General features: G+C 36.9%; 1 protein-coding gene across 2 annotated transcripts in view; it reads right to left on the bottom strand.

Annotated features, from left to right (window-relative positions):
- Window positions 1-18448, bottom strand: part of prkn (parkin RBR E3 ubiquitin protein ligase) — a 199078-nt gene extending 180630 nt beyond the window's left edge. The window contains exon 1 of one of the 2 annotated variants that reach the window (XM_067386802.1): window positions 18302-18448. In XM_067386802.1, the coding sequence (XP_067242903.1) occupies window positions 18302-18308 (7 nt within the window). In that variant the 5' untranslated portion in view covers window positions 18309-18448. The remainder of the gene's footprint in view (window positions 1-18301) is intronic. The other variant, XM_067386804.1, reaches the window with a different exon arrangement.
- Between the last annotated feature and the right edge of the window lie 295 nt (window positions 18449-18743).

Raw genomic sequence — 18743 nt, 5'->3', positions numbered from 1 at the left:
ATAGACTGTAAGCTCAAGCGACAAACATTTCTCTGCAAATCCACTGACCCTGTACTAGTATTGATTGACAGCAGTGCAGTCATTATCCTGTTCAATTTCACCAATAGCTCTGGAATGTGCAGGGGTAATTAGATAGCAGCACTTCCACTCTGCTGTTGTGGTATCTACCCCTTTACTCACTTTCTCCAACCTATGCTATTTATTGCCACTCTTTGCTTTCAGCGTCTCCATCCATTTCTCTGATTCTCATGACAGCTTGCTTGGAGATATGAAAACCTGTGATTGACACACCAATTTCCTTTCTGCCAGCACACGCCAAAGCTACGATTTCTCAAAGTCTCTTCTTTTTCTGAGCCTCGGGTGGAACCAATAAGCGGAAATATGACTGAACAGACATATCAGGCTTCAGATAAAGAGCTAAAAGAGCTACCGAATGTTAATATGTGATTAAAATACGCTATTTGAATTCCCTCTTGGCAGCCTGAAAAGCAGTAAATAGTCTGGCCTTAAATCTCAAATTTGTTCTCTTTAAAGGTCACCGGGTTATAAAAAGCTCTGAAATGTTGAAAGATGTAAATGGAAAATTAGTCATTTCCATGTTCAGTGGGAAATGAACCGACTTTCTACGAAAGGAATATTAAGAGTTCTGCTCCAGAGAGAAATGGCTTGCATTGAAAATGAAGATTGTCTATCATCCTTGGATTTTAACCTTTAACCCAAAACCTCACATGATAATAACACTCTCTCCTGATGCACATACCATCAGTCCTAAACAGCATGAGATTAGAATTAGTGTGTCCATGATATCAATGGGTTTTCAAAGAAAGGATGCATGCTTGCGTATCGCTGCTAAGACTGCCAACAGTACCTTATGCAACGGAGGAGATTTTTTGTGATGGTTTTCAGCTGCTGACAAATGTACAAACTTCAAAGTTGAGTAAAAAAATAATTTTATGGTAATGAATTTAGGTAGATGCTTGCTTTTAAAGGGCACCTATTATGCCCCTTTTCACAAGATGTAATATAAGTCTCTGGTGTCTCCAGAATGTGTCTGTGAAGTTTCAGCTCAAAATCCCCCACAGATCATTTATTATAGCTTGGCAAATTTGCTCCTATTTGGGTGTGAGCAAAAACACAGTGTTTTTGTGTGTTTCCTTTGAAATGAAAATGAACTGCTGCTCCCTGCCCCAAAAGGGTGGAGATTTAACAGCCTGTGCTTCGGTTGCTCAACAACAACAAAGCTGGAGAATCTCACGCAGCCAAAATGAGGATTGTCAGTAATGGTGTTCAGCCTTACATTGGCTAATGTTTATGATTGCTATCAAATGCTGACAATGGTCTAATATTTTTTGCAAAATATCCCTCGGACAGAAACGCTCCTTTTTTAGCAATCGAGCTTGCAAGGGTCAACTTGCAGGCTATCCAAGCCAACACGATTCTAAATAGTGTTCAGTGCTCGTCTGTGCAGCCATTGACAGAACAGTTAGTATGCTTTGCTCAAACCTTTGCCATGGCATTAGAATTGGTACACCGTTTTCGCTTGCGAAAACAAAATGACGGCGCCGTGGGTGGAAACGTGCAGATTAAGGGGCGGTAAAATTATAATAAGATCTTCCTTCCTACAGTGGGGATCGAAAGTTTGGGAACCCCTTTGAAAATGTGAACATTTTTAACAAAACAAGAGAGATCATACAAAATGCATGTTATTTTTTGGTTTAGTACTGTCCTGAGTAAGACATTTTACACAAAAGATGTTTACATATAGTCCACAAGACAACAAAATAGCTGAATTTATTAAAATAACCCCGTTCAAAAGTTTGGGAACCCTTGGATCTTAATACTGTGTGTGGTTACCTGATGATCCACGACTGTTTTTATGTTTTGTGATGGTTGTTCATGAGTCTCTTGTTTGTCCTGAGCAGTTAAACTGAACTCTGTTCTTCAGAAAAATCCTTCAGGTCCTGCAAATTCTTCAGTTTTCCAGCATCTTTTGCATATTTGAACCGTTTCCAGCAGTGACTGAATGATTTTGAGATCAGTCTTTTCACACTGAGGACAATTGAGGGACTCAAACTCAACTATTAAAAAAGTTTCAAACATTCACTGATCCAAGGGTTCCCAAACTTTTGAACGGGTTTATTTTAATAAATTCAGCTATTTTTTTGTCTTGTGGACTATATGTAAACATCTTTTGTGTAAAATGTCTTACTCAGGACAGTACTAAACAAAAAATAACATGCATTTTGTATGATCTCTCGTTTTGTTAAAAATTTTCACATTTTCACAGATTCTGAAAGGGGTTCCCAAACTATCGATCCCCACTGTATGTCACAAGGGGAGCGAAATCTGATCGGCTCGTTTTTTCACATGCTTGCAGAGAAAGGCTTGCCAAAACAAAGTTACTGGGTTGTCCTTTTTTCACTTTTTCTGGGTTGGTAGATACACCGGGGACCCGATTATAGCACTTAAACACGGAAAAAGTCCGATTTTCATGATATGTCCCCTTAAAATGCAAATTGAAACAAAATGAGACTAGGGGCTCTGTGGCATAGATATGCTTAGATTGTGCATTAGAAACGGTTGCTAATTAACGCAATGATCATTTTGTGTAAAATCCAGCCATATACCTCAAGGCTAATTAAAGCAGTGGGACAAGTGATCATAAATGCAACAGAATGAAAGTGTGCAAACCAAAAATGTTCATAATATATTACAGAGCAGTGAAAACACCTGCACATCTGACACCTGGTTAACACTTATAAATAACACCATAATAACCTCAAATAACCGCCTCAAAATAAAAACTCCCAAATGCAGCTAACCTTATAGGCAAATGATGCTTCAGACTGCTATTTTCATTGATTTCCATACAAATACATTGAGAATACATTCACAAAGGACACGTTCTTGCATTCTGTGTTTGTTTTTTCAGTTGTGGCATGCTGTTTATGACATGGAAAATTACATTGTCCAGCAAGTCCATTTTATTCCGTTTAAATCGTTCAAGTGTTCAATGATTTCTGAACTTGCAAGTATAACTTCTTATTAATTTTACTTGGGTCGTCATGCAGATGTTCCCGGAAACCTTATGGAAGGGTCCAGTCAAGTAACATCATTAAAAATTCATGAGCCACAATTTCACCAACTGATTAGCGCAAAATGTCTACCTGTCAGCCAATGAGTTACTTAATGTCAAGTAATGTCATTAATATTCATGAGCAAAGCAGACACCTTAGGACATCTTCAATAAAAAAATTTGAGGTAGTTTATGTGCACCTCATATAAGATTATTAAGATTATAAGTTTGATTAAAGTATTTTCATATATATTTGAATGTTCATGAATGTCAATTTTCATACTAATGAGAATTATATGCTTCAATGCACTTTATAATAACTTTTGTCATTAACAATATATTTTAGTTATTTGATCAGTTAAAGCTGCACATATTTGACTTAAAAAAGGTTTATCAGCAGAAATGTATATATACTTTGTCAATATTATTTTTACACAGTCACAGTTAATGCCTGCTTGCACATACTTTAATGTGCAAAAGTTTGGAGTTGGTAAGATTTTTAAAAATGTTTTTTAAAGAAGCCCATTGTGCTCGCCAAGGCTACACTTATTTGATCAAAAATACAGTAAAAGCATAAATACGATGAATAAAATGTATTCTTGTGATCAAAGTCAATCCTTCAGAAATCATTCTAATATGCTGATTTGCTGCTCAAGAAACATTTCTTCTTATTATCAATTTTGAAAACAGTTGTGCTGCTTCATATTTTTGTGGAAACCATGATACATATTTCAGGAATCTTTGATGAATAGAAAGATCAAAATAACTTGTGTAACATTATAAATGTCTTTAATCTCAATTTTGATTAATTTAATGCATCCTTGCTGAATAAAAGTATTCATTTCTTTAACAACTTAAGTTGTGCCCCTAAATTTTTGACTTTGCTTCATGAACATAAATGTTACTGTATTAGAGCCCTATATTTGTTTCTTCACATAACAATGTCACTCATAAATTGCTCCTTTATTCCAAATTGTACGTTGGCATTCTGATGTTTAAATAGACTATCATTGTATATGCAGTAAATGTATTACCACTACAATCCAGGCACATTTTCTACCTACTTATTCCAACATATACTGTCAACTCACCAGTGAAGTAGAAAGTTTGCATAATATAAAAGCATGCAAATAGAGTCCACTGCTGTTTTGTGGCCCTCACTTCCTAAAATAGCATTCCTAATATAAGCCTACTTCAACATTTCAAATTCAAATTCAGTTATGAGCACCAGCCTCAACAGACTTGCACAAAGTCTCTGAGTGTAATGCAATGTATATGACTTTACACCTGCAAAATTCATCCATCCCTATGTTCTGCATTCAGGATCCTTTAAAATCACCTTTAATCTTTCATACACACTGTGGGTCTGAGTGCTGACAGTGAGAAAAAATGCTGCATCAAAGAAACTTTCTGCTTTGGACATGGAGAAAAAGAGGTAAGATGAATGTGGATACATATTAAAGCAAATTATTCTTTGCCCACAGTCAGTCTGGAGGCAGGAAAGACACTTAACTGCAAAAATCAATAGCAATTTATTCTCTCCTTGGACTCCAAACACAGCGAGTAAATAATCCTGTCCCTTTGCACTGCCGTCCCAAGAGAGGACCAACACGGCGCTCTCACTCTCACCCTCTCTCTCTCTTTTACTCTATTCTCTCTCCCTTGACACTAAATTTCTCTTTCTCTGTCTGACTGAGTTTATAAGCAGACCTTCCTGACCCCCTGATCACTTCCACTTTGGGCAGATATCCACTGTCAATCTGTCTCTATCCGTCTCCACCAGAGGACAGCACAGGAAAAACATTAGCACTGAACCCAATGTACAAACCCCTTGTTATGGATTCCAACCACATCTGATGGACCACCCTGATACGACCCATTTTTCTGTTCAGGGTCTATAGTGGGGTTGATTTTCCCCTGATAAAATCCGCTTTGAAGATGGTACTACAAACCTCAAATGACTTTTACAACAAAATCGCTATGAGAAGTGCACACAGTATTATCCCATCTTAAAAATGCAGCAAGCAATATTTTTTTGGAATATTGCACATTACATGTCCCTACTACCTGACAGATATCGCTGAAATAGGTGTCCTGAGATGTCTGTCTCCATAACAGCGAAGAAAAGTCTGGGAGCAGCACAAATCTTTTTGGCAAATCAGAAACATTTTTTAAAATGCTCTGTACTCTGTACTAAAAAAAAAAAAGCTCTTTCTGAAAGCAGAAATTTGTAGAACGACTGAAAAAATAACTACGAGCAGCTTGAAGAAGACATATGGATCATTTTTAAACATGAAAACTTCAGAAATATATTTTTTTAGTGTATTAGTCATCTGTTTTTTGATCAAATTAAGCCCCAAATCCCATCACAATTTTCAAAACGCTAAAAGCCATAAAAAGTAATAGTCATATCAATAAACAAACATTTTCAGTTCAACGGTGTTCAGATCATCATTTCCCATGACAAAATCAATATAATGGCAATATCTCCATCTGCTGAATGTAAGCGTTTCCAAATTCCAAGCTTGCCTGCTGCACTGGTGACTTCATGTGCCTGTGCAAGTTGTGAAAATTATGAAAATAAATCTAGGAATTATAGGATTGTTGGATTTCAAATTAGTTTGAGGCATCAAAAGTAACAAACTTAAAGTAATAAGGTAATAAACTGTTTTATGGATGGTAACTGTAATATTAGGCAGCGGCTGTTTGCACTAAGTGCAATTAGTGATTTTGCTATTTACACTAAGTGAAAATAGCATATTTTCTTAGCAATAGATGCCATTTACACTTAGTGTAAATAGGGACAGATTCTACACCATGTAAAAGTATCAGTTATTTGTAATAAAAGTAAATAGAAATTAACCCTACCCAATAAACACTTAATATTATTAAACACTCGTTCGCAGTTTATTTCCACTTTTATAACATTATTTTCATTTTTATTTAAAATAAATGTGAGCTCGGCAAAAGGCAGTTTCGAAGGTGGATTAAAAGCCAGGTCTGCAAGCCTTAGGGTGCGTTCACACTTGTAGTTCAGTTTGTTTGGTTAATTTGGTCTGGACTAAAGAAGAAAAGAAAAACATTTAGTCCTGGTCCGATTAGCGTTCAGATTGGCAATTTCATCACCGAACCAAAAGATAATGAACCTTAAGGCATAGGGATACGTTCACAACCTGATTTTATGACGTATTGCCTATTTTGAGACAGAACTTACTGAACAGCCAAAACAATGCTGTGATAAATGTGCTTGTTGTGTGTGTGTAGCCTGCATATGATGGTATTTTGGCCAGTTGGGAACTTGTGAAGAGCTTATAAAGTGTGTAAAGTAGTCAAAACAGCAGTGGGAATCCCTCCGTTACACACACAAATGAACTGCTGCATGGAGACGCGTGCCTGATGCCTGTGATGGGCAAACTCACGAATATGACAAGAAAAACCAACATGCGTGAGGATTCTGTCCTTTTTAGGGTCTCGTCTTCCTGTTTTTGGTTCGTTTACATGTCTTTGGTCTGTGTTGCATTCATATATAATTCGAACCGCACCAGAGTTCGTTTGGAAGCGGACCAAGATCCATCTTTTCAGCGGTCTCGGTCCGCTTGTTTGGTGCGCACCAGGGTTCGGATGGCAGCGTTCACATATGTTCAAATAAACCGCACTAACCAAGCAATTGCACCAGGGTTCATTTTAATCGAACCAAACATGACAAGTGTGAACGCACCCTTACTCACTACAAGTTACTGCAAAAAGTTACTAGTACTAGTAACTTTTTACTACCTGACACTGGTGTCCACCAAGGCTTTTTTTGCCAGAGGAAAATGCCAGCGCTCTTCTGAAAACGCTTTGCTGCGGGTGTTTGAGAGCACTTCTTCAGCGGTGCAGCATTTTTTCATTTGAGATTCTATAGGCCACGTTCACACAGCAGCAGAATACATTGGCAGTCCTGTATTTGAGTCCTTATAATGCGGTTACGTTCACATACAAGTAAATGTGGTTGTCAATCCCAAATATTGACAGAACAAATCCTACTTGCGCTATGATACGGAATATCTGTGGAACTGTTACTAGAATCTGATTTCTCAAATAGTTTGTTTCTGAATATAAATAAAATATATTCTTATTCTTGTTTCTGAATATAATAGGAAATATATATGTTGACACAATGTAATGTACTTGTTCTGGCACTAGTTTTGGATGAAGAGATGTGCTTCTTGTTGTTGTTTTTATGGACCCATTACACAGATTGTGATGATGCATTTTAACAGTCATCAGCATCATAAATCCAGCAAAGTTTTTTTTTCTTTTTATATTTCTTTCTTTTTTTTTAATTATGCATCTATACAGTAACACTATACTTTGTATAGTGCATCAGATTACAAAAAACTAGTTAATGCTGCTATGAGGGTGTTTCTAATACAGCGGCTGATAGTAAAATTGACATTATAAAATGGTAAGTGCCAGTCCTTGATTCTGATTGGTCAATAGCTTTGTATTATTCATGATGATGTCGGCTGCTATATTGCAGTGGTAAAGCCTGGGCCCACCAACTTAGAATTGTGGCCCACCCAATCAGAAGTTGGTAATCTTCCAAACACATGTAGGCTATAAAATAATTTTATAAACAACAACAAGAAGAAGAAGAATAGGAATAAACGTCTTATCACACTTAACTTTAAAATTTGTTAAAAGAATGAATAAATGCAAGCTTCATACTTTCCCTCTCCCTATAGAAGCATAGCATACGCTTGTCAAAATAAAAAGGTGTATATGATTCGCCAGTTTTTGTAAGTCACGCCTAGAATGTTATCTTTATCACGGAGTATGGACGTAGTAGTACAATTTGCACATTTGTAGATTTGAATTTGAAAATGGCAAAGCAAATACCAATCAGTAGATAAAATATCCAATTTAGAAGCCTAAATTGGATATTTAAAGTGTACTACTTGAAGAAACAAAGACTTCCAATGAATCTGGGCCATCCACAAATGAAGCCAGACCACCTGTGGCTGAATCTGAATCTCGTGCTAATCAGCTTGGCATGTTGCCATTAATTAAAGACGGGGCATCTGATAATGAACCAACAGAGACGACATCAAATGTCTCTGGAACCCCACCACAGGACCTGTCTGACCTGGACGAGCCCCCATGTAACAAATTGCAATGATTTCCATTTACTGTAATATCAGAACAGCCGCTATATTCTTCTAATCGATGGTATGAGAGATTCAGCTGGTTGGAATATAGTATATCAAGTGATGTGGTTTTCGGTAAGCCCTGCAGGCACTTTCCTGAGCAAAGTGAAGCAAAATTTAAGGAGGATGGATTTAAAGATTGGAAACATCTGAGCCAAGCCTGTTTAAAGCATCAGGATAGCAAAGGACAACTGCATTCACAAGCTAAACTGGCCACTTACAGACAAAGTCAACAGCCCGATGGCAAAGGTACAGTCAGTGCTTGATCAGCTAAATATAGATAAAGTAATCACATCTTTTGTGGAAAGAAATCAGGATCATATTAAAGCTGTGCTTGATATTGTACTTTTTTGTGCCAAGCAAGATATTCAGTTGCGTGGTCACAGAAAAAGTGAGGAAGCATTAAAAGGTACAATTTGTGATATTTTTTTCCGCTAGAGGTCGCTAGAAGCCTATTCAAAACAAAGGCGTAGTTTGATGATGCCAAGTTTTAGAGCGGAAACTTGGGACATGTGGTCTCCATCTCAATGGACGGTGCAAAAGAATAGGGATTGAAGTCTGGAAGAACTCATGTTCGTGGATGCGATTATTAACGTTACTGTAGTATGAAGCAGAGCAGGACCGAGTGTTGCGGGAGCTGAACGAGGAGCTGGAGCGATTGATCAACACACGCCTCACGAGCAGCGGGACTTTTATTATGACACAGTCACCGGCGCCGCTTCCGCTTTTCCGGTCATGAGTTTACGGGAGCTGTCCTTGTCGACAGAACCAGCAGCAGATGGTAAACAGTAATTATGTTCCATAAATAAGTAACACAATCCACCATAAAACGTACAAGAAGTAAATAAGGAACTGCTTGAAGCAAGCTAGTGGTTTGCTGGACGCTAGACACTACTTCTACATCAGTAAAAGCGGTAACAAAGGGTAACTGACGTCATTGACAGGCGACTGCACTGCCCCGTGTCACTGTTTAGAGTGGGAATTTTCTCATGATTTACAAGTAGTTGAAAACATTAGAGATATTGTTAGTAATCAGCTGGACAAAATATATAACACTAGCTTAGTGGTTTTTGGAAAATTTTGTATCTTTAATATACAAATATTCAAATATTGTACCTTTAAACAGAGGAAATTTTGGGGAATTGTTCCGTTTGCTTTCAAACTATGATAAGGAAATTCAAAAGCGCCTTGACCAGCTGCCTAAAAATGCGACCATGATGAGCTCAGATACTCAAAATTATTTACTGGAATCTGTCGCTTCCTTGCTGCTGTTCAAGATAAGAACAGAGTTGCATGCGACACCGAAAATATATTATGCCATTAAGGCAGATGAATGTAAAGATCTCTCGAAAAAAGAGATTGTTGCAGTTTGCATTCTATACTTGTATGGAGGACTTGTGAAAGAAAGGGCCATTGGTTTTTTGTATACATGTGACATGACGGCTGATGCGATTTCAGAGAAAATACTTGAAGTGTTAGTGCCAGTTAACCTGGACCCTGAGTTATGCGTGGGATTTTGTTTTGACGGCGCCTCTGTGATGTCAGGTGCAAAAGGCGGAGTATAGCTCGTCCTTAAATGTACCTTTCCTCTTGGTTTTTACATACATTGTTGTTCACATTGCCTCAATCTTGTCCTAAGCAGCGTCACAAAAAGCATCTAGACACATGAATACGTTCTTTGAAACACTGAATTCTATTCATGGCTTGAAGCAGTCGTCATGCATGTTTTATGGACATTCAAACAGAGTTGAATCCAGAGCTTGGAGTTAGAACAGTCTGTGGACACTAGATGGGGCTCTAAGTTGGGCTCAGTCACCAAGATCTTGCACTGAGCACTGATTACTCTGCAGTACTGAAAGACTGTTCTCCACAACAAACTGCATAAAAACATGTCTACGGTCATCAACGTTAGGGTTGGACAATTTATCACGATTAAACCTCAAATGATTTGGCAAAGGCTGCGATTATTTTAAGGCAGTAACACACCAAGCCAACACCAACGAATTTGTGGCGACGAAAGCAGACTGCGGGGTTGGCTCACGTCGGCAGCGTCGGGGTCCAAAGTTGGCCTGACACACCAAACTGACGCTCAACAGCCGACGGCCAAGTAGCACGTCCGTTCTGCGCCTGCATAAGTAGAAATGCCTTTCTGTACCAGCAGGTGGCAGAAGCTGGACAGCCAATCAGATTTTGATCAGATGACGAGCTCCGACGCCGATTCAACATGTCGAATCGGCCGAAAAAAAGTCAACGACGACAAACTTCAGCCGACGATGCAGACGATGCCTTACTGCCGACCGTCGGCTTGGTGTGTTCCTGCCTTTATGTGCAGCTTGTAAAAGCTGTACAGCTCTGTGATCAGTGGTAACTGCTTCTTCATCTGAAAGCCAGAGGGCGCTCTTCCACAGAAACTATGCACAATTGATTTGGCTTGTGGAGGGCAGTAATACACTTAGCAGTGTCTACAGTGCCGAAATTCTAACAGAGAAGAAGAAGAAGAAGAAAAAGAAGAAGAGAGCTAGTTCAAGATGAGCATTTATGGTTAAAATTTATTTATTTATTTATTTTAGAAAATAACTGATGGTTTCTCTAGATAAGACCCTTATTCCTCGTCTGGGATCATGTAGAGCTCTTTGAAGCTGCAATGAAACTGTAATTTTGACCTTCAACCGTTTGGAGGCCATTGAATTTCACTATATGGACAATAATCCTGGAATGTTTTCATCAAAAACCTTAATTTCTTTTCAACTGAAGAAAGAAAGACATGAACATCTTGGATGACATGGGGGTGAGTAAATTATCAGGAAATTTTAATTTGAAAGTGAACTAATCCTTTAATGGGTTTCCCTGTGCCCTGACACTGACAGCACTAGTCATAGCATTTGTTTTGTGTTTACAAGTTTCGGTCCTTTCAATATAAAGTCTTCACTACTGACTGACTCACTCATAAAGACTATTTTTATCTAATAATGGCATAATAATGTAACTTCTTTTGCTGTGCAAAAGGGGTGTAAAAGATGTGTAACGGTTCTCTGTAAAAAAAAAATCTAACCATACCGTTCTTTGTTTAATGCGAGTGCCGTATGCTTGAATATGATTTACGCCGTAATCACCCGGGAGTTGATAGCGCGTGAGTGCAAGTGAGACATGATTAGCACAAGTTGCTAGTTTGAACGGACAAATTCACACAAAAATTATGTGAACATGCTTATCTTGGTGAGTATCCTAGCAAACATAGTCAGTTATGTCTGAAGTGAACGTATAAACGTTTAAAAAGACAACGCATGTGTAACAGTATAATATAGTGCCCCTAGTGCATGGTCAGGGACCAGTTTTTCCAGTGGAAGGAAGGCTTTTAGTGATTTTACTTCATGAAAATTGCATTGATACATATTCTTTTGGCTTTAATATTTGTATTGTGTGGTAAACATTTTATAAAAGCAATAAACCCTTGTGCGATTATTTTTGTCAGTAGCCCCTCACTGCAGAACACACGAGATCCAGGGGGCATAGACAGGTAGGTTAAGGGATATGTAAAGTGGGAGGAGCAGAGATGGATAGGTTTAAGGATATATGAATACACTGAATCTTGTGTTCTGCAGTACAGACCATCTAATATTTACTATATATACATATATATTTTGTGGTCCCATTTGCTCAAATAGCCAAAGAAAAACTCCACAAAAGTGTTTTCCCACTTCATAGATATATGAATATATATGATATATAAACCCCGCCAACTGAATCTTGTGTTCTGCAGTACAGACCATCTAATTTTTTTCCTCTTTTTGAAAGTTGTGAAAACACTATTGTGGAGTTTTTCTTTGGCTATTTGAACTATTGGGACACAACAATATATATATATATATATATATATAAATATATATATATATAAATATATATATATATATATATTTAATGTAGTTTCTGATTCACCGCTATAGAAGTTTTCCCAACTATGACTACTTCTGCTTCTGAGAAACCTGGAGAAATGAAAAGGGTCAATTGTTGTACAGTACAAGCAGAATGTGATGGTTGGTCGGTGTGGTATTTGTTCCTCCCCTCCTCCACTGTGATTGGATAGCTGGGTAAAAAGTGACAGTGATGAGCACAGCGTTTTACCCAAAGTCGAACATTCTTCAACTCTCATTTCAATAGGAACCCATCGATAGAGAGTTTCGCATGATGGTGAAAGATTTCCCCACACAGATTTTGCAACGGGTTCAAATTGATCACGTGGATTTGCCACGTTGACCAACAGAAAGCTGCTTGGTTTGAACGTGAATTCTACGTGAGCTGTGCTTCATGCATCGCTATGCTATTGACAATGGACAACAGACCTTTTCTGCCCACAAAATTTTACAGACATTTCACTAATGTGAGTTTTTTATATACACAATCTTCCGAGCATCAGACTATAGACTAGAATGTGTTTATGCTTGCAAGTTGGAGATATCATGTAGGAACATTCCACATCTGACTTTTGAACAGCAACTCATCTTACACCATCTGTGCTAAAGGCATGAATGATACTTCAACTCTGCTATCTAGAAAACTGAATAGAATTTTATCTTGAGCCAGCAACAACCCAAAACAACCAAACAATGGCCAAGTAACCGCCTTCAGTCCAACACCTTAGCAAGTTCACAACAACAGCATGGCAACAACTCAGGTCGAGCATATTGTAGCAGTGAGTTTTGAATGGTCAAGCACCACTCACATTTCTTCAGAAAATGTTAAAACTTGTTTTTTTTTTTGTTTTTTTTTTGTCAGAGTGACAAAAAACATGAAAGATTTCAAACATGAAAGCTTTTCTTTTATCTATATGCAGACTAAAAGCAATAAAGCAACATGCTATGACAAATCAGACCAGATAGTGTCTCTCAGCTTTCAACAGTGATGTCATGCAGACAGCAGAAAGACAGGACAGGACAAAAATGACTATATATACATCTGTAGAATAAAGTGTTGTACTCAGAAACTAGAGTATGCTTTAAAAAAGATTATACTTACAGTGGGGAAATGTCTCAAATATAGATGGTTTTTGAGTAAGACCACAGAAAATGTGGCTTCTTCAACTAGTTGTAACTCTGTTCTCAGAGACAGCAGAAGAGGACCTGACAGAAGACACTCTGACACAAGTTACTGCTTCACTTCAGCGACTCCATTTCTGAATCCTGAGCAATCACGTACACAATGTCCTCTTACACAAAGTTGTCTGACAGCTCAGGAATAAAACAGACACTTTATTTTCACATAAGGGTGGTTGACATTTAAAAAGAGTGGGGGAAAAAAAGATCATGAAATTTAGATAGTATATAATCAACTGAATTATGATTTTTCATTCATTACGATTTTATATCTCTTTTTGACTGTAGAAAACATATTTTGAATAATAAATATTAGGCCTATATCAAATCATCATTCTATTTCAGAAAATCTATGCATTTATCTAAAAATTCCAACAATTCTTCCCCATCAGAGACTTCATATGACCTTTCTCCACACATCATTTACTTTCTTCTGTGAAGCACAAAATAAAATGTGGTGATTTATACTGCCAAGCACTAAAAACATCACATAAACACATTTATGCTGCCAAAGCACCACAAAAGTCATTGACTATTTCTCAGCATGCATTCTTTAGTGATCTTGTTGCGCCCTTGTGTTCTCGTACTACGTCATCATCATCAGCCATCAAAATCTGGTTCCAATACTCAAGAACGCACATACAGAGAATGCATGAAAGTACCTGGATGTGTTCTTGATATCAAGGATGCATCGAGTGCAAACTTGAGAGAGTCGAACCGTTAAAGGGGTCATGAATTGAGAAATCAAATTTTCCTTGAGCTTTTGATATATAAGAGGTCATCATACTATATATCCTGTAAGTTTCGGAACTGAAAACTTCCTTGTTAGTCCAATAAAAGCTTTTATTGACACCAGGCCCAGCAAACGACCATCTATATCATAGATAGGTGAAATCAACGCCTACTTCATCATGGCAATGTTAGCCCCGTCCACTGGCGTGTTAGTGAGATGAGGAGGAGAGGAGAGCGATACAGGACTAAAAATATCATTACCTTTCAGAGGATCCTAATGCTAGGAATATGGTTATTTATTTTCAACAATCTGAATGTCTCAGTTGAGCTTTATTTATTAGTATTTGGTACATTTCACTGTGGATTCTTTGGTAAATCAATCACATTTCGGTGCAGGCGTTGCAAACAGACTTGTACTTGACAGTAATGCAACACCATGTAAGTAACTGTTAATTCTAACGCCTGATCTGATATGTAATGATTCATGTACAGTCAGATGTTCTTTGTCTATGTCAGTAAATCAAACCAGTGACTAAACGGTCAACTTGACATGGAAATAATGAAAATAATGAAAATAATCTGTTATTTAAACGGTGATTAAATTATATATAGAAAGTGGGTGTTTACACTCTCACAGCAGACACGCCCCTTAAAACAGAGCGTTCAAATCAGAAGGATAAAATCAGGGTAGGAAAAATGGCTTTTATTTCTAAATTATGATTTAGAATTTTTTTTGATGTAAAAAAATGTTGATGCACAAAGCATACTAACATTATAAGTGCACCCCAGGAAACATTATAAAACAATAAAACAACACAGTTCATAACCCCTCTGAAAATCCCAGAAGTCTTCACGTTCTTAGAAATGAGAAACACCCACAAAATGCCATCAGTTCTCTCAAGTTACATGACCTATCGTGACACGACACTACAGTTTTACTAAAACTATAACTAAAACTATTAAGGACTGTTTTCATTAATTGAAATAAAGCTGAAATAAAATATAAATGGCAAATGCAAATTAGAAATGGTGCATTGGCAACTGACTGAAATAAAGTAAGCTGAAGTTGAAGTACTAAAATAACTAAGACTAAAACTGAAATAAAAAATAAATTAAAGCTAAATAAAATATATATAAAAAAACTAATCAAAATGACAAAAAAATTATAAAATTTATGAAACAAAAACTAAAATGAAAACTAATAATTATTAAAAAAAATATTTAAAAAATAATAATAAATATAAAAATAACACTAAATTAACAACTTCACATAGGTCTGTTTCCAACACAAATCTATTGTATTTCTTCAGAATATTTATAGAATGTAATGTAAAAGTTGGATAATTTTTATGATACTTTTATGGTGATTTTTGTCATTTTTGACTGTATAAACCACCCTCGACTTTCCTTGTATGGACAAAAGCAGCTCAGACGTTAAAACATTTCATTTTGCATTTCACAGATAGAGTTGAGTAAATTATTATTATTATTATTATTATTTTTAACTTTATGATCATGACAGGAACACATAACCCTCAAAGAACTGCTTGAGTAAAAGCTAAAATATCTTAAAAGTAATTAATTATGTTGCAGACAGTCGTAAGACCATTTTCAGACGTTCAGCTCAGTATTCTGAACAGAAGCATGGGTACGGAGTGCAGCATTTGAACATTAAAAAGATGCAAGATATTTTATGCTCACTATAAGCTTGTTGCATCCAATTAAAACCATTTTAAATCTTTTCTAAATAAAAAAAATAAACACTTCCAGATTCATTCATGCAAAACAGACATATTTTGGTGCTGCTGAACATGCTGTAGCCTGGCGGGACAAGAGTCGGTTCTCCTCACAGCTCAGTCAATATAAAAACAAGCTTACGTGACATGACTATTGGCACAGATATTGTTCCAATAGCAGGAGATGCTGTGCCTGAGGGTGGAGGCGTGCTGCTTGATTCATGCTCATTCTGCCAGACAAGCGCCAGTCAGTTCACTCAAACCAAATCCCTGTCTCGCAGGGATCAGCGAGCCCCGTACCGAGACACTCGAAAAGACACAATCAATACGTCTTCTTCAGAGCCCAGCAGTCCAAAGGCAGACTCAGGCTGAGAAGCTCTAACGATTTATTTCAGATTCAACATTGATATCATTTTTCACAGATAATCTAGGCAGGCACAGGGAAGTGGAACAAGACGAGTCAGAAAATTATGCGAGACAACTAAAAAGGAAAAAAGAGCCTTGCTTTGTGGAAACATCTGCTGAAAGATGCATGCGAGAAAGTTTTACAAGAAACTATGGTACAAACCAACTCTATATACGGCCGGTTTCACAGACAGGGCTTAGATTAAGCCAGGATTAGGTTTTAGTTTAATTAAGACATTTAAGTAGCTTCTATTAACATACCCAAGAAAAACACATCACTGGTGTGCATCTTGAGTTAAAACAATGACACTGACATATTTTAAGATATTCCCAGTGCATGTTACTTTCATTTCAAACAGCTCAAACATGCATTTTAGTCTGAGACTAACTTAAGCCTTGTCTGTGAAACCTGGGGATAATTATATGTAATTATATATGGCTGTTCACAAAATTGCTTCGATATAAAGAAATTGAAATTGCTTACATGTTGCATTAAACTAGCTGATAAAAGATGATGCTAAGCAAGCATGCTTATTGACATAATAAAATAATAAACTATGTAGATGAAAAAGAGACATATGAAACTCAGATAAGCAAATAATGGTCTTCTATCTGAGAAGACTCTGCAAATATAATAGTATTATATGTATGCATATGATATGAGCAATTTCATGTCTTTATTTCACACAGGAAAGTTTTCTTGAAAGCCATACTGTAACTCGATGGTTTGACACCAATTCTTGTTTTCTCTTTAAAGGATTAGTTCAGAATTAAAATCTCCTGATAATTTACTCACCCCCATGTCATCCAAGATGTTCATGTCTTTCTTTCTTCAGTTGAAAAGAAATTAAGGTTTTTGAGGAAAACATTCCAGGATTTTTCTCCATATAGTGGACTTCAACGGTTACCAACGTGTTGAAGGTCCAAGTGTCAATTTCAGTGCAGCTTTAAAGAGCTCTACATGATCCCAGACGAGGAATAAGGCTCTTATTTAGCGAAATGATCGGTCATTTTCGGTCATATATATATATATATATATATATATATAGCGACATGATATTGACAACCAACGATTATCAACTTACAACATTTGTCCCAGTCGATCAAAATAGGCAAGTATTGTTTTAATGGCATATTTACTTGTGAATGTCCACTGAATGTCCAATGTAGTGTGATTAACAAGGCTATTGAACACGGATGTCCGAATGTGTGAATATAAAACCAACTTTACCCAAGTAGTGAAGTCCACTATAAGGAGAAAAATCCTGGAAAGTTTTCCTCAAAAACCTTAATTTATTTTCAACTGAAGAAAGAAAGACATGAACATCGTGGATGACATGGGGGTGAGTAAATGATCAGTAAATTTTAATTCTGGACTGAACTAATCCTTTAAATGTTTTTGTATGTGAGTTTCAATCATCTACTTCTAACGCTCTTTTTGTAAATCATGTCCTCTAAATCCAAATTTTAATATCAATTTTAACAGTTTTTGGGGTAAAAAAGTGCACACAATAAAATCACACCAACATAAACTCAGTCAAGGTGGATTTTTAACTGAAAGGCTGAACTGTGTTCTTTGTAGAAATATCAGGTAAGCTGTCACATTTTTATCGGGGCAATTGTTATGTATTTAAATGCTATAAATGTATATAGTGTTTTGATTACATAATTGATTTAAAAAAAAAATAGGATATTTCTGTATGTTACCTTACCCTAGTAGTAGTGGTGGTATTTAACCTAAATTCTTGATGGTGAAAAAGTTCAAATGTTAATGTTGCTTGTCAACATTCCCCTTTACAGTTCTTTGAATTAGCGTAATTTGACGTAACTTTAGCTTTACACTGAGATGCATTTTACGCCTCACAATTCTTTATTATACAGTTATGTTGAGTTAGAATAAATAAAGCGCTCATTTTAAGAGCGGCTGCAGTGAGCTGTCATGTGAAGGTAGCCTACAATGTCAAGTGACGCTACATACATCACCGGCATGAAATCAGTTTCACATGGTAATAAAGGCATAGTTCTTATAGCCTACGGACAGCCATAGGCAGCTGTTAATAAATAGCGGCTTACCGATCATGCTGTGATATCTGTTACAGCCCAGATTCACTCCAGCGTGTGACTTTGGTGTTTGTTGACATGTTGCGTGCGCGAACAGAGCCAAAACATCATCATGGGATCATGGGAAATGGAGTCCATGAGCGCCTGTTCTGCAGCCGTAGGAAAATAATTAGCGTAGGAGATGACGAACGATACCTTCTCTGAATTTGTATGAATTAAAATTAAGTTACAACATGAATAGTTCAAATTCAAGTGGGTCTGACAGGTAACAGTGCTAAAGCCGTGAGCCGTGAAAAACTACACTTCCTGGTTCGATGAACGTCAGAGGAAGTTATTGGACCAGCGTGTTCTTTGCACGTGGGTTATTGCAGGTTATTCCTAAGCCTACAGTACAGCAAAACTTTCATTAAAAAGTTGTTTATCCACCTCAGAGTAAACAATATGAGCTTTATTT

This window comes from Chanodichthys erythropterus, chromosome 5 (genome assembly GCF_024489055.1).
Source record: "Chanodichthys erythropterus isolate Z2021 chromosome 5, ASM2448905v1, whole genome shotgun sequence".
Lineage (NCBI taxonomy): Eukaryota > Metazoa > Chordata > Actinopteri > Cypriniformes > Xenocyprididae > Chanodichthys > Chanodichthys erythropterus.
This window is presented reverse-complemented; position numbering and strand designations above follow the sequence as displayed.